The sequence below is a fragment of the Pseudopodoces humilis genome, chromosome 2 (assembly GCF_049639895.1).
Source record: "Pseudopodoces humilis isolate 2021_Gansu_Grassland_sample_001 chromosome 2, ASM4963989v1, whole genome shotgun sequence".
Classification (NCBI taxonomy): domain Eukaryota; kingdom Metazoa; phylum Chordata; class Aves; order Passeriformes; family Paridae; genus Pseudopodoces; species Pseudopodoces humilis.
Genome location: NC_142201.1, coordinates 783,127 through 797,732, shown reverse-complemented (window position 1 = coordinate 797,732; position 14,606 = coordinate 783,127). Strand labels below are relative to the sequence as shown.

Here is a 14,606-nt window from a genome sequence, read left to right as displayed (position 1 = left end):
GGCCTTGCAGGGCCTGAAGGAGCCCCAGGAAAGCTGGAGAGAGACAATTGCCAAGGGCTGCAGGGCCAGGAGCCAGGGAATGGCTGCCAGTGGCAGAGGGCAGGGCTGGATCTTGGGATCTTGGGCAGGAATTGTTCCCTGGCAGGGTGGGCAGGGGCTGGGATGGAATTGCCAGAGCAGCTGGGGCTGCCCCTGGATCCCTGGCAGTGCCCAAAGCCAGGCTGGACATTGGGAGCTCCTGGGACAGTGGGAGGTGGCCCTGCCATGGCTGGGCTGGATCAGGACAGGTTTTAGCGTCCCTTCTGACCCAAACCATTCCAAAAAGAAAAAACAGTTGTCAAGGCCTCTTGCATTGCAAAAAGTGTGGAGGACATGGGTTGTTTTCTATAAAATTTCCATTTGCAGGGTGTATTTATTAACTCTCTGACTTCCTGTGTCTGCAGGTGGATGAAAGCCAGACTGGAGAGCCAGGGTGGCTTGGTGGAGAGCTGAAGGGGAAAACTGGATGGTTCCCTGCGAACTACGCAGAGAAAATTCCGGACAGTGAAGTTCCAACCTCTGCCAAGCCCGCGGCCGAGCCCTCTGCAGCTCCCAAAGTGTCTGTGCAGGAAAGCTCCACTGCCCTGGCAGCTCCTGCCCCTCCAGAGGCTCCTGCAGCAGCCAACAACTGGGCAGACTTCAGCTCCACGTAGGTTTGGGTGCTGCTGGTCCCCTCGGTGTGTGGAGCCCTCTGGAACTGGCTCTGAACACAGGAGCCAGAGTGCCAACTGAAAATCCCTTCTGGGAAGTGAAAGATGCTTTCTGTAGGGATCAGTTGGAAGTGCAGCCCTGCAGGATGTGAGGCTGCTCCCATCACAGCTGGGCACAGCAGGAGCAGGAGGCATCCCCAAGTGTGGATGTGGGCACAGGGGCAATGCCAAGGTGTTCACTTCCCTTGGAATCACAGAATCCCAGACTGCTTTGGGCTGGGAGGGACCCCAAATCCCACCCATTCCCAGCCCCGCCATGGCAGGGACACCTCCCGCTGTCCCAGGAGCTCCCAATGTCCAGCCTGGCCTTGGGCACTGCCAGGGATCCAGGGGCAGCCCCAGCTGCTCTGGCAATTCCATCCCAGCCCCTGCCCACCCTGCCAGGGAACATCCTCATCTCCTCATCTTCCACTTAAATTTCCTCTCCCTCAGTGGGAACCCATTCCCCCTTGCCCTGCCACTCCCGTTCCTAATGAACAATCCCTCTCCAGCTCTCCTGGAGCCCTCCAGGTACTGGGACCTCCTAAACCCCTTTCTCCTACATTAGTTGCCACCAAGCCTTACTGAAGGCTTCCAACTTAGTGTTCTGTATAATGCTGATGGCAGAGATGACATGAAAAGCTGATTTAATTCCTGATCACATCATTAGTAAAACTGAGGGAATTTCAGTGCCTGCCCTTCCCTGGATGTCTTAACTCAATACACTGGGCAGTTTCATCAACTGCAATTCATTGTCTGTCAAATTTATATTTATAAACTATTATCTCAATAGCAGGCCCTGGCACAGGGTGCTCAGAGCAGCTGGGGCTGCCCCTGGATCCCTGGCAGTGCCCAAGGCCAGGCTGGACATTGGGAGCTCCTGGGACAGTGGGAGGTGGCCCTGCCATGGCATGGAGGACACTGGGTGGATTTTAAGGTCCAAACCCAAAGCATTCCATGATTCTGTGTCTAAAGGAAAGGGATGGGAGAGGTCAGTGATGTGCAGGGGGGAAAATTTCAAACCAGTTTTAGGAAGAATAATGAATTATTTTTATTTCTCTTTCCACTGCACTGCTTGAACTTCTGTTTGTTGGGACACAGCTAAGAAGTGAAATAAAAACCTGTCCTTCAGTGGCAAGGACAAGGAGCTCAGTTTGGGGGTTGCCTCTGAAGGTAAAGCTGTGGTGGATCAGTGTTCAGTTGCACTGCTGCACCTGGAGTTAAGGTGCTCATGGAGAAGAAATCAATGTAGAATGTTGAAATATTTGTTCTGTGGAAGTTTTTTTTTGTTCCTCCTGTTCAAAACAGTAGGAATTACATTGTTCTTTTCTTTTTCTTTCCAGCTGGCCAACAAACACCAGTGAGAAGCCAGAGAGTGATAACTGGGATGCCTGGGCAGCTCAGCCTTCCCTGACCGTGCCCAGCGCGGGGCAGCTCCGGCAGCGCTCGGCCTTCACTCCTGCCACCGTCACAGGCTCGTCCCCCTCCCCTGTCCTGGGCCAGGTGAGCTCCTGGGCTCCCCCAAATGTTCTGAGCCAGCACAAAGGCTTGGAGAGCCAAGTGTGAACCTTGTCTGTGCACTGAAACACTCACCTGGCATAGGGGAGCACCTGCAGAGCTGCCCCAGCCCTGCGACCAGCCCAGGGAGCAGCTGGAGCTGCTGGAGAGAGCCCAGAGGAGGCTCCAGGATGAGCAGAGGGATGGAGCAGCTCTGCTGGCAGGAAAGGCTGGCCCAGCTGCCATTGTTCAGCCTGGCCAGGAGAAGCTTTGGGCTGAGCTCAGGGTGGCCTTGCAGGGCCTGAAGGAGCCCCAGGAAAGCTGCAGAGAGACAATTGCCAAGGGCTGCAGGGCCAGGAGCCAGGGAATGGCTGCCAGTGGCAGAGGGCAGGGCTGGATCTTGGGATCTTGGGCAGGAATTGTTCCCTGGCAGGGTGGGCAGGGGCTGGGATGGAATTGCCAGAGCAGCTGGGGCTGCCCCTGGATCCCTGGCAGTGCCCAAGGCCAGGCTGGACATTGGGAGCTCCTGGGACAGTGGGAGGTGTCCCTGCCATGGCAGGGCTGGGATGGGTGGGCACTGAGGCCCCTCCCAATCCGGGCCATTCCATGGATCTTTGATCCCTTGGCAGCATCTGGGGCAGGATTTAACACAAATCAGTTTCTGGTTTGCCTGTCTGGGATGAGTTTTTTAGATTTTGCTGGTCCAGGTTTGGGTCAGTTCCTTGGGGCTTTCTTGACTCCCATGACAGCTTTCACTCCCAGGTGGGTTAAGTGGAATAGCAAAGGCAAAACTTCCCAGCTGAGTTCTGTCCCTCTGTTCAGGCATTTCCTTTCACTCACTGGAACAACAAACTGTTCTTGGGAGCTCATGTGTTCTGGGAAGTGCTAAATATCTACCTCAGAGCAAAAAAAGAATTGGAATGTGCCATGAATAATGTGCAGCAAAGCATCATTTCCATAAAATGGACTGTAAGTCCTGCCAAAGCAGCTTCATTTTGGGTTTATTACATATGCATCTTAAGTAAAATTAATTAATTTAATCTTGCATTGCATTGATGGTGTGTTAACTGACAGAAATGGAGGAGGACTGTAAACATTTCTGGAATTACTTTGGAAGTTTAACAGCTGCTTTAGTTGAGAGAGAGTGTATTTGTTGCTGTCCCAGCAGCCTAGGGACGTAATTCCTTAAGCAGCTTTCTTGCTGGAGGTGCAGCACAAGTGATTCCTCTGTGTTCCTTTCTGAAGGGTGAAAAAGTGGAGGGGCTTCAAGCACAAGCTCTGTATCCTTGGAGAGCAAAGAAGGACAACCACCTGAACTTCAACAAGAACGATGTGATCACAGTGCTGGAGCAGCAGGACATGTGGTGGTTTGGGGAGGTGCAGGGACAGAAGGGCTGGTTTCCCAAATCCTACGTCAAGCTCATTTCAGGCCCCATTAGGAAATCCACGAGGTATTTTGTTTGCTTTTCCTGTCCTTTATTCTGTGCTGGGGTAGAAGGAAATAGGAAGAGCTGCACACTTGAATTTTGAAGTTGTACCCTGTAAAAGGGGTCTTGTTTTCACCTGGAGGGTTTTGACTTCCAATCCTGAAAATTTGTGTCAGCGTTAAAAAAACCGATCTCACTTCTCCTTGGGTCTTGCCTCACCAACAAATTAATTAACCACCTTAATTTTATGTGACTTGAAACTGAAAAATCAGTGTATTGACTTTCTGAAGTACAGCTCTGTAAGTCAGAGCTCCTCTCTGCCCAAAATTAAAAGGTATTCTTCAAATCTAAATTGCTTCTCATTATTCTTGCAGGATTAAACATTTAAAATCTCATTTTTTTTGTAATGTGAAGGCAACATTAGCCTTAGGAGTAAAAATGAGAATGATTTTATATAATTTTTTTCCTGAGGAAAAAGAGGAGATGCAGAAAATTCTGTATTTAAGACAGTTACTTAAATGTGACCATGACAGGCCACTGGATTCAAAGCTTTATTTTGCACATTTACTGTCTCTTCTTTTAAAACCCAGGGAGTTGCTTGGGGGTGCAATGTGCATTTTCCAGTTTGAAATATAATAATAATTATTCTGAAGAGATTGAATTTCTTAAATAACCATTATTTTCTTCTAAAGCATGGATTCTGGTTCCTCAGAAAGTCCTGCTAGTCTGAAAAGAGTAGCATCCCCAGCAGCCAAGGCAGCGATGTCAGGGGAAGGTGAGTCCTGGGTGGCCCTGGCAGCCTCTTACTCTGGCATTGAACACAAGAACTCTGCTTTCTGCCAAAACCAGGATTGTGCTGTTCAAGTGGTGTTAAAATCCAGATGCAAATCTAGATTTTTATTATTATTATTATTATTATTATTATTATTATTATTATTATTATTATTATTATTATTATTTATTGTCATAATCATCATCATTATCATTATCATCATTATTACTATTATAATTATTACTATTATCATTATCATCATTATTACTATTATTACTACTATTATTACTATTACTATTATTACTATTATTACAGTTTATGTATGTTGTGTTTAGAGAAGGAACAATTTCACATATCACAAAAGATATGAAAATTTCTAATAGTTTTGCCATTATTCTGGTAACATTTTGTGATCTAGAAGGGTTTTTCACAGAGGGCCCAATAAGCACTTGGTGTCAGGAATTGCTAAATATTTTAATTTTCCCCAAAGCTCATTCCCAATGTTTCATTAAGCTCTTAATGAAGGCAGTGTCAGTCACTTGGAGAGCACTGGGATCCTTATGGTCAGCTCCATGCTAAAGGTGGAGCCTGGGGCACAGACACAGAATCCACTGATATTTTAGTGAAGGGTTTTAAAAGGAGAATTCCTTCAGCTGCAGGAGAATGTCCCCACCTGAGCTGCCTTAACTCTTACTCCCCTCCAGTGCAGAGTCAGCTGTAGGTTATTAAATCACAGGCAGAGGAGATGAATTAATCTAAATGTAGGTTACAGGTGAATGTTTGTGTATCTGATACAGCACACCTCGAGTTTCTAACTGCAATTCCAGGTACAGTTTTAGGGACATTTACATTTCATTTGTGTCTGGCATGAGCAACTCAAAAGAGGGAACAGCAGAGAAAAGGGAGCTAATCAATGATTTCAGAGTACAGTAAATATTCTGTAGAATCCCAGCTGGATTGGGTTGGAAGGAACCTTCAGGATCACCTTGTTCTGGTTTTCCTCCTATTTGAGGAGAAGGAATTGTGGACATGCAGAGTCTTGTCCCATGTGGGATATCTCAGGTGTTGTGTTTGTATTAAAAAGGAACACAACTTTGGTTTAAACACTTCAAAAAAGCTGTGATTTTGAGAGACAACAAAGCAGGGATTTAACATCTTCTGTTGAGAGGGTTCACGTGCAGAAGGTGATTTTTGAGGTGTGTGAACTTTGCATCCCAAACTCTGAAAATTCCACTCATCAGCACAAACCACTGGGAAACATGTTTAATATCTAAATGAATGATTTATGTACATTTTAATTATACTGGCAAATTATATACAAACCCCCCTGAGGCAGCCTTTTGATAGATCCTACTCAGTTCTGCTAGATCTAATTTTATTCATTAAATATTGGTGTTTCAATGAGTAATAAATAATTAATTTGCTTTCTGCCTAGCCCTGATATGAATGAGGTTTTGCAGAGGATCACTGGGGATCTCTCAGGAGTTTTCCATGTGCTGTATTTCCCTTTTCCAGAGTACATTGCCATGTACACCTACGAGAGCTCGGAGCAGGGAGACCTCACTTTCCAACAAGGTGACCTGATCCTGGTGACAAAGAAAGATGGTGACTGGTGGACGGGAACGCTGGGTGATAAATCAGGAGTTTTCCCATCTAATTATGTGAGACTCAAAGATTCTGAGGTAGAGAAATGTTTTCTTTGGGGTTGTAGTGGTAGCTGCAAGGCAAGGGCATTGTAGGGGGAAATAAAAACACATTGCAGATTTACTGAGACTGGAAAGGAAAAACAATGACAATAACAACAAGAGTTGCATTTCACAACTTAATGTATCATAAATAAATAAATCAATCCTCATTGACTGGGGGGATCATCCATTAAAATCATGCCAGCATCAGTAGTGCACTTGGCAGTTTTTTAGACACTAATCAGAACAGCCATGATTGTTTTATTGCCCTGGTAAGTTTTTAATGCCTGAGCTGTATCCTACTGCCATTATTTTCAAAATCCCCAAAAATCCACACAGTAATATTTCAGTCTATTACATTTTTCCCCTATCATTTCTTGCAGTCAACAACAAATTTTGCACCAAAACTTTGCTAATTACTGTATTTATTTGACAGTTTTTGACTGAATAATAGAGGTTCTGTTTCATCTCTTTTTATCTTGAAATAACTCCATAGAACATATCCTTGTTTATTTGTTTTTATTGATTTCTTTTTAGGCATTCTAAAGTGAGATATTCTCTCATTTACATGGCTTCAGAGGATAATTTATCTCCCAGTAGGAATTAGTTTAGATACAGAGTTGGGTACATGGCTGATCTCTTGATGAGAAGGATTCTGGTTTATATCTCTGGAATAATGGGGGGTTAAAGGCAAATCAGTAAAAAGCAGTGGATTTTGGGCAATCTGGATGGTAATGCACAAATACTCAATGAAAGACTGCAACACAGAGCCTGAGCAGAGTCACTCAAACCATTCCTGCTGCTGGAGAAGCCAGAGGGGAAAACCTGCAGTGAAATCTGCAGCTGCAGGAAACCTTTCAAGAGGAAATTTCTGCAGTGCCAAGAAATTCCAACAACATCCTCTGGGCCAGGACTAAAAACCTTGTGGTTAGAGATGTTTAATATTGCAGCCCTTGGAGAGATGGGATTGGGGCACTGTTGGCAAATCCTTGTGGAGAGCTCACAGTTCAGTTCTGAGTCCCCTTTTGTCCAAGAGCTCAGTTTGGTGTTTCTGTCTCCTCAGTTTGGCTGGGGCTGCACCAGCACCCTGCACTTCACCCAGAAGTGCTCCAAATGCTGTTTTTGCTGGTGAAAATCCCACCTTCAGCTCCTCTCTTGATGAGAGAGGGAGGATGAAGCACAGAGCTGCTGGGGTGTTGTTTTCATCCCAGGGTTCCTGTGCCTGCAGGATCTGGCTCCAAGTGGGGAATTGGGTTTTGCTCTCCAGCCTGGTCCCAGAGCCAGTTTTTGCAGAGGATTTCACAGTCATGGCTCTCTGGGCACTCAGATGTGCTGCTGTGTTTGGACAGCTTCCCAGGCCTGGAAAATGCTCTGAAAAGAGAAATAATTCCATGTGTTCTGCACTACTGACAGGCCCAAAGAAAAGCAGGGGTGATCTTTCAGCAGCAAGGGCAGAGTTTCTAGAAATGACTCAAAATTTCAATGGTATCTACAGCACAAGAATTTCTTTAATTTGTTCTTTGCTAAGCTGTGCCTATTCACCTCAGGGTGCTAAAATAAACCATTCCCTCTTCCTTGAAGCTTCAGTTTACTAAAAAAGCGGGAAAGTTTTTGTTCTTCAGAGGAACAATGGCACAATGGCCCATCCTAAGGGTTTTCCTTAGGGGGAACTGAGTGGATACAGGGTTTTATTCTGGACACTGCTGAGAATTCCCTCTGTGGGGATGGAGTTCAGGGAGGGCTTGGAAACAACAATTTCAAGACATCTGATTATAAAACTTCACATAGGGGTTCAGAAAATAATCCCTGAATGGATCCAGTTGGGATTTGAAGGGTCCTGTACAACACAATTGGCAAGGCCTTGCTGGGGTTTATTAAATTTCCAAAGCCAGTTCTGCTCTGCTGGCTCAGGAGACTTGATCACTTGTCACAAAATTCCCTCAGGTGCTCAGTGAGTGTCCCAGGTGTGCAGGGGGATAGAACAGGGCCTGTCCTCGCTGCTGTTTTCTCTCAGCACAAGGAATAGGAAATGTTTCTCCATCTCCTGAGTGGGACAGAAATGGGGACCATCCTAAATGTTTTATTTATGAATTTAGGTATTTATTGAAGTGCTGTGGGATTTTTCCATGTGTTCCTTCTGCTTTTGCACCGAGGATTCAGAGAATCCTCAAAGACAATTCAGACTCGGTCTGGTCAAGGTGAAGTTTGTATTTTAAAATCATCTCTCTGTTTCACGGTAAAGACAATATCCCAGCCTGTTTGCTCTGTCCATGTGCTTCTAATCCAGCAGCGTGGATGCTGACCAGGGGATGTCTGGGAGGAGGGGTTCTCTGAAGGTCCAGGCACTTGTTCTTTCCTGAGGAGGGCAGAGGCTGTTCCTCTGCCAGAAACACTTCCTGGGATCACCCTGTCAGTCCTTAGGTTCATCCTTCTCCATGGGGCACTGGAGGCCATCTCCCCCTGTCCCAGAGCTGCAGTGGGATCTGCCCCTGAGCCCTGGGGGCTCTCCTGGCTCCCTGCTCTGGGAGCCAGCCCAGGGCTGCAGGGAGGGCTGAGATCTGGGGACATTCAGAGGAACGCAGGGAGGAGAGCAAGATTTGCTGCTCCTGTGGGGTTGTAACTGTTATAACCTGTCAGTGACAGGAAAGGAGCACTGAGACATCAAGGCAAGGCAAGGTGTATTAATAATCCATTTTATAGGGGACTCAGAACCAGCACAGGGGTTTGAATGGCCCTTTCCTCTCAGCCACAGAACTGTTCTTTAGTTACTCCTCAGATTAATTTCTGCCAGAATCCCCAAGTTTCCAAAGCATCAGTTGACAGTGAGAATATGGAGGAAGAAACTGTGCTTTTCCACAGAGGATTTAGGATTCTTTGGAAGCTGTCAGGTGGTTTGATGTTGGCTCCAATTTTGTAAGGAGGATCCTGAAGGTGAAGAAGGTGAAGTTGAGGGAGGTGGAAGTGTTGAAGGCAAGAGGACATTTATGGCTCCCCAACATTTCTGGCCACAGTACAGTTTAGCTTGAAGTTGCTCTTACCCACCTCAGACCTCTTTACTGCAGGATATGAAACTGTCAGTGACCTGGGAGGGAACTGCAGGAATTATTTAGGGGGCAGGAACTGGACTGATGTCAGGTTTTGCTGGATTTCTTGTGGTTGTTCAAAGGCTTTGCTTCCCAATCCTGGGACCCTGATGTTCATCCCCCACCTCACCCTGTCTGAATGCAGGGAGTTTCTCAGGAGTATTTGTAATCCAGCTGTTTGCAGGGATGAAAACTTCTATTGTTGTTTCAGCTTCAGCTCCACAGAATTCCCATTCTGCAGATATATGGATTTGCAATTACAAATGGGATATACTTTGGAATTACAAATGGGATCTACTTTGGAATTACAAATGGGATATACTTTGGTATTTGCAGCCCATGAAAGGGAATAAAAGTTTGCCCTTCTGCATTAACAAATAATCCACTTTGTGCTTGGTATTTATTCCCTGATGTTTATTGCCATCTAAAATATTAAGGATTTCTGTAAGAACAGAATTTCCTGTGAGTTTTTGACTCCCATGCTTGTTGAGTGTGTTGAGTGAAGCTTTGTAAATAATTTTCATGTACTGGAGAAAGAAATCTGAGTGCTAAACCTGCATCTTGTTCTCCATTTCAAGGCTCCAGGAGCAGCTGGGAAAACGGGAAGCTTAGGGAAGAAACCTGGTGAGTGAAATATTGTGACAGCACCTTCTCTCTATTCTTCAAGTGTTCAATTCAGTGGCAACAAAGCCTTTCTATAAAAATAGAGTATGCTTGCTCTTGGTCATCTTGGAGTAGTTTGCATTGGTGAAAACCATTATAAGATAACTGGAAAAAATGCAGTTAATGAATAATGTAACTGTAATAAAAGGATTCACCCTCTAATCATTCTAGCGTGTTAATCACTAAATAACATGCAGCTAGAGAATAATTATCTGCTTGCTCAGAAGTGAATGTAAACTTCCTGATGGATTGCTCAGCAGAACAGGAGGAGGAATTTTTTATTAAATACAGCAGGTGCAGGCAGGAGAGTGGAAAGTTTAAACAGAGAAAATCCAAGAGCAGAGTCAGTGCTGGGTGAGGGCAAAGCCAGGGGGTTGTTGGGCTGGGAACATGGCTGTGCTGCTGGAAAGGGCAGGGATAAATGGGATCTTGGGCAGGAATTGTTCCCTGGCAGGGTGGGCAGGGGCTGGGATGGAATTGCCAGAGCAGCTGGGGCTGCCCCTGGATCCCTGGCAGTGCCCAAGGCCAGGCTGGACATTGGGAGCTCCTGGGACAGTGGGAGGTGTCCCTGTCCTTGGCTGGGGGGCTCTGGGTGGGATTTGAGGTCCTTCCAGGCCAGGACATCCCATGACTCCATGAATTTGTGTGCTAATCCCAGATCCAGGTTTAAAACACCTTTATAACTCAGCTCCAGGCCTCTCCATCACCTGCCTGGCTCCCCCTGCCTCTCCCTGCTGACAGATCCTGAAGGAGGTCCTGCTGTAGTTGATTTCTGTGTCCTTTTCAGTGCCCTTGGATTGCTCCTCATTTGTATCTCAAATGCTTCTCTGATAATTTTTTGTGTTCCTAATGGTCCTTTCCTTCTAAATTTCCCGTCAGTCATTTGATTGTTTCCATGTTGGGCTTCAGCTCTCTCTGTACCTTCCCTGCACCAAACCTTCCCTCAGTTCCCATCCTTCCAGGGCTGATGGACTCCTCTGGCCCCAGCTGCCCTTGGAATGAATCCCTGAGGGATGAGTGACTGTCCTGGATCCCACAGGGAAGGTTCAGCAGCACCAGCCCCCTCTGAGTGTGTTTGACGTGTTCCCCTCACCCTGCACATGGCCAAGCCTGGCTTGGGGAGGGCACCAGAATTCCTGCAGCTCCTCTCAGCTCCAGCTGGATCCAAACCTTCCTTAACCCTGTGGGGACCAGAATTGTTCCCTGCCTTTCCACAAGCACTGTGGAGCAGAGGAAGCTCCAACACCTGCTTTGTGTAAATCCCTGGAATTGTGAGCTCCCGGTTCCTCTGCTGGGAGGGGCCCAGGCAAAGCAGCTGTTCTGTGAGATCCAGAGATTTCCAGAGAAATCCTGTTTGCTGCATTTGGAAAACATTCATTTTTGGGTCAGGTGGGGAAAAATTTTCTGCCAGCCTTTATTTGCACCTCTTGGTGCAAATCTTCATTATTTTGTCACTGATTTGTCTCCTCTCCTTGGGGAGCTCAGTGCAAAGATATTTTTACTGGAAAACACTGGTTTTTAAGAGTTTTACAGTTCTTATTCTTATTATTCTTACTATTATTATCACCATAGAGCTGCTGCACCTCTGATTTATTACTTTTTATTGTAATTATTCCTATTAATTAATTAATAGGAATTAAACTTGTAATTATTCCTGTAGTGCTCTGAACCTCTCATTTATTTTACAATTACCACATGTATTCATGTAAATACATAAATCCATAATAATTTTATGGAAAGAAATAACACAGAGTTATAGCAGAATTAACAGTGGATAAAATGTATTCAGTTTTTTTTCAAATTAACCTTTTCTTTCCTCCTCTGCTTCAACAGAAATTGCCCAAGTTATTGCCTCTTACACAGCAACAGGCCCAGAACAGCTGACTCTTGCTCCTGGCCAGTTGATCCTCATCAGAAAGAAGAATCCAGGTGGTTGGTGGGAAGGAGAGCTCCAAGTTAGTTCCTTTTTTTTCCTAGTAAAATTCAATTTTTTTAAAAAAGAATGTTGTTTTTTGGTAGTTCAAAATGCTGGCTGTGCCACTGAGAAATAGATTTGACAATGTTGTGCAGTGCAGCATCTCCCAATAAACCCCTCCCCAGGGTTTATAATAATATATAATAATATATAAAAATATTTAATAATAATATCTATATATATAAATATATATATATGCTGTTGGTTTATTTGTGCAGTGCAGATCTCAGACTAATTCAGCTATTTTGAACACTTTGTACCTGCCCTTTTTGCCTTTGCTGGTGATATTTTTTTTCTTGAGATAAAATCTCTCTTGAGAAATCCTCTTCCAGGATTCCTTTGGGGTTTTCTCTCACTAACCCTAATGCTGCTGGTAACTTTTAGCTTTAAGCAGTTTCCATTAAATGTATTTTAAGATGGAAAAGAAACTTCTCTGAGCAAGAGCTGTCACAGTTATCCCTGGGCAGCTGCTGTGAGGCTCTGAAACAATTAAATTTTGGTTGTGTAAATGCTCCTGTGTAAGTTTAGACACTTTAATGTCTTACATGTGGTTTTACAATTGGGTTTTATTTTGTTAGCAATCCCCAAGTGTTCTTGTAATTCTCCAGTTCCACACTTGGGGGTCAGAGTGAAGGGAAAATAAGGCAAATGTTTTAAGAATTATATTACTGGTTTAATGCAGTGTTCAAAAATATCTTAAATTATCTAAATAGACTTTAGATCAAGTGTTTTCTTTTTTTTAGTAAAGATTTGGACAGGAAAGAAAGTAGTTCAAGAACAGTAAATCCTTTAGATGACTTTTTTTTTTCATTTAATAATGTTTTTATGAGGCAAAATTCTCCTTGCCCAAAATGCCAACCTTAATTCTGACACAGAAAATAAACAGCTAAAATCATTCTTGATATAGAGTTAGGAGCTGGGATTCAAAATTCTGGAAGAACCTTTCTTACTGTAAGGAATTTTTATGGATTGGATGTAGAAAACAGGGATTGGAAAAAACAGGAGGAGGTTTCCTGCTTTGGTGACACAAGGCATTGAAAAGCTTGGATGTGTCTCTGTAAAAGAAAAGAGAAAATTTGGATTCTTAATCTCTCTTTAAAATGTCACAACCTGGGGATCCATTTAAACGTAATTCTTTCCATCATGCAAGCCTTTAACTAGAAATGTGAATGTGTTGATGTTACAATATTCAGGCAGTGGCACAGAAAGAGCTGAGCTTTTCCTCAGCAAAGCCATTTTCCCGTGCTGAGCTGGGCTGTGAGCTCAGCTCGCGGTGCCTGCCCAAGGCTCCGGCTGAGCGGGCGCTGTCTCCGCAGGCGCGGGGCAAGAAGCGCCAGATCGGCTGGTTCCCGGCCAACTACGTCAAACTGCTGAGCCCTGGCACCAGCAAGAGCACCCCCACCGAGCTGCCCAGGCCTGCAGCAGCCTCAGGTGAGCCCTGCCCCGCGGCCTGGGCCTGCAGCTGGGAGGGGTGGGGGGCTCCAGAGCCTCGGGGGTGTTCCTGCATCTCCAATCCTATCCCAACCCATCCCCATCCCCAACCCCTCCCATCCCCATCCCCAACCCCTCCCATCCCATCCCCATCTCCATCCCATCCCATCCCATCCCATTCCTGCCCTGCACTGTGGGACAGGAGCTCTGGGATATTCCTGCATCCCCCATCCCATTCCCATCCCATCCCCATCCCGGGGCAGGAGCTGGGGAGGCTCAGGGGGATCCAGGCTGGGCACCTGGGGCTCCTCTCCTGCAGAAGCCCCCGTTTGTCCTGAGCTGATGAGGGACAAACCCCACGGGCAGGGAGCTCCTCCTGCACTTCAGGGTTTGGGAAAGGAGCCAGGAGCCACAGAACATGAACATTTCCCTGGAATCACAGCCTGCTTGGGCTGGAAGGGCCTTTCCAGATCCCATTCCTTGATCTTTGTGGAACTGGTGCTGACTGGCCCCTCTGGTGGTTGTTGTAAAGATCCAGAAAATGCCTTCTCTAAATGGAATTCAGGTTTAGAATGGTAACTCAGCACTGAGACACAACCTTCTTTTACAAGGAAATACAAAGAGATTTTTTTTCTATATTTTTGAAATGATTTCAGGTTTGACAATCTGGGACTTTCCCCAGGCATTGAATTTTACAGAATAAAATTTCAGCACTTTTTGCATTGTCTGCAGAACATCAGAATCTTAATTAAACTGTAATTAAAAAAAAAAAAAAAAAGAGAGAAGTTGTTTGGCAAATTTGGCAAGTTGCTGGCTTGGAACAAGGATGAAAAGAAAAGCAAATTTTAGAATTAATCCACTGGAGGGAAGCTGCCAGCAAAGCTCATTAATAGAAGTCTGATGTCTGGTGGGAAAAACCAGAAGCCCTGTGGCCTGGCAAAGAGAAACCAGCAGAGAAATAGAGGGGATTATTTATTTAACTAAACAGTCCTGCTGCTTCAGAGAATTCAGGGAACTGCTTTGTCACAAGTGAGCAGAACCAGCTGCATCCTGAGACTGGATGAGTTCCACTGCAAGAAATAGAAAACCCCTGCTGGAACCGGTCCTGGGGTGCCAGCAGAGCAGCCTGGATGGCCTATGATGTTTTTTCTCCAGTTCTGTTAATTTTCTCTTGTATTTTCCAACATTTTTTGTTCTGAAAACCTCACTGGGACAACAAGGATGTCAGCATTGGCTTTCTTTTGGATTATGGAGCTTCCAGTGGTGGAAGTTCAAATGTGTCCCACATTTTCTGTCCTGGTGGGGGGTTCCAGGCCAGGTTGGAACACCCTGGGACAGTGGGAGA

The 14,606-nt window shown here is 45.5% G+C and overlaps 1 protein-coding gene across 3 annotated transcripts in view; it reads left to right on the top strand.

Moving 5' to 3' along the window:
* The window catches only part of ITSN1 (intersectin 1), a 96,123-nt gene that overhangs the window by 60,859 nt on the left and 20,658 nt on the right, over nucleotides 1–14,606 (top strand). For all 3 annotated transcript variants that reach the window (XM_088052202.1, XM_014255622.2, XM_088052200.1), the window contains 8 exons: nucleotides 444–688; nucleotides 2,072–2,231; nucleotides 3,471–3,676; nucleotides 4,345–4,427; nucleotides 5,940–6,106; nucleotides 9,771–9,816; nucleotides 11,689–11,810; nucleotides 13,147–13,261. In XM_088052202.1, coding sequence (XP_087908328.1) covers nucleotides 444–688; nucleotides 2,072–2,231; nucleotides 3,471–3,676; nucleotides 4,345–4,427; nucleotides 5,940–6,106; nucleotides 9,771–9,816; nucleotides 11,689–11,810; nucleotides 13,147–13,261 — 1,144 coding nt within the window. The remainder of the gene's footprint in view (nucleotides 1–443; nucleotides 689–2,071; nucleotides 2,232–3,470; nucleotides 3,677–4,344; nucleotides 4,428–5,939; nucleotides 6,107–9,770; nucleotides 9,817–11,688; nucleotides 11,811–13,146; nucleotides 13,262–14,606) is intronic.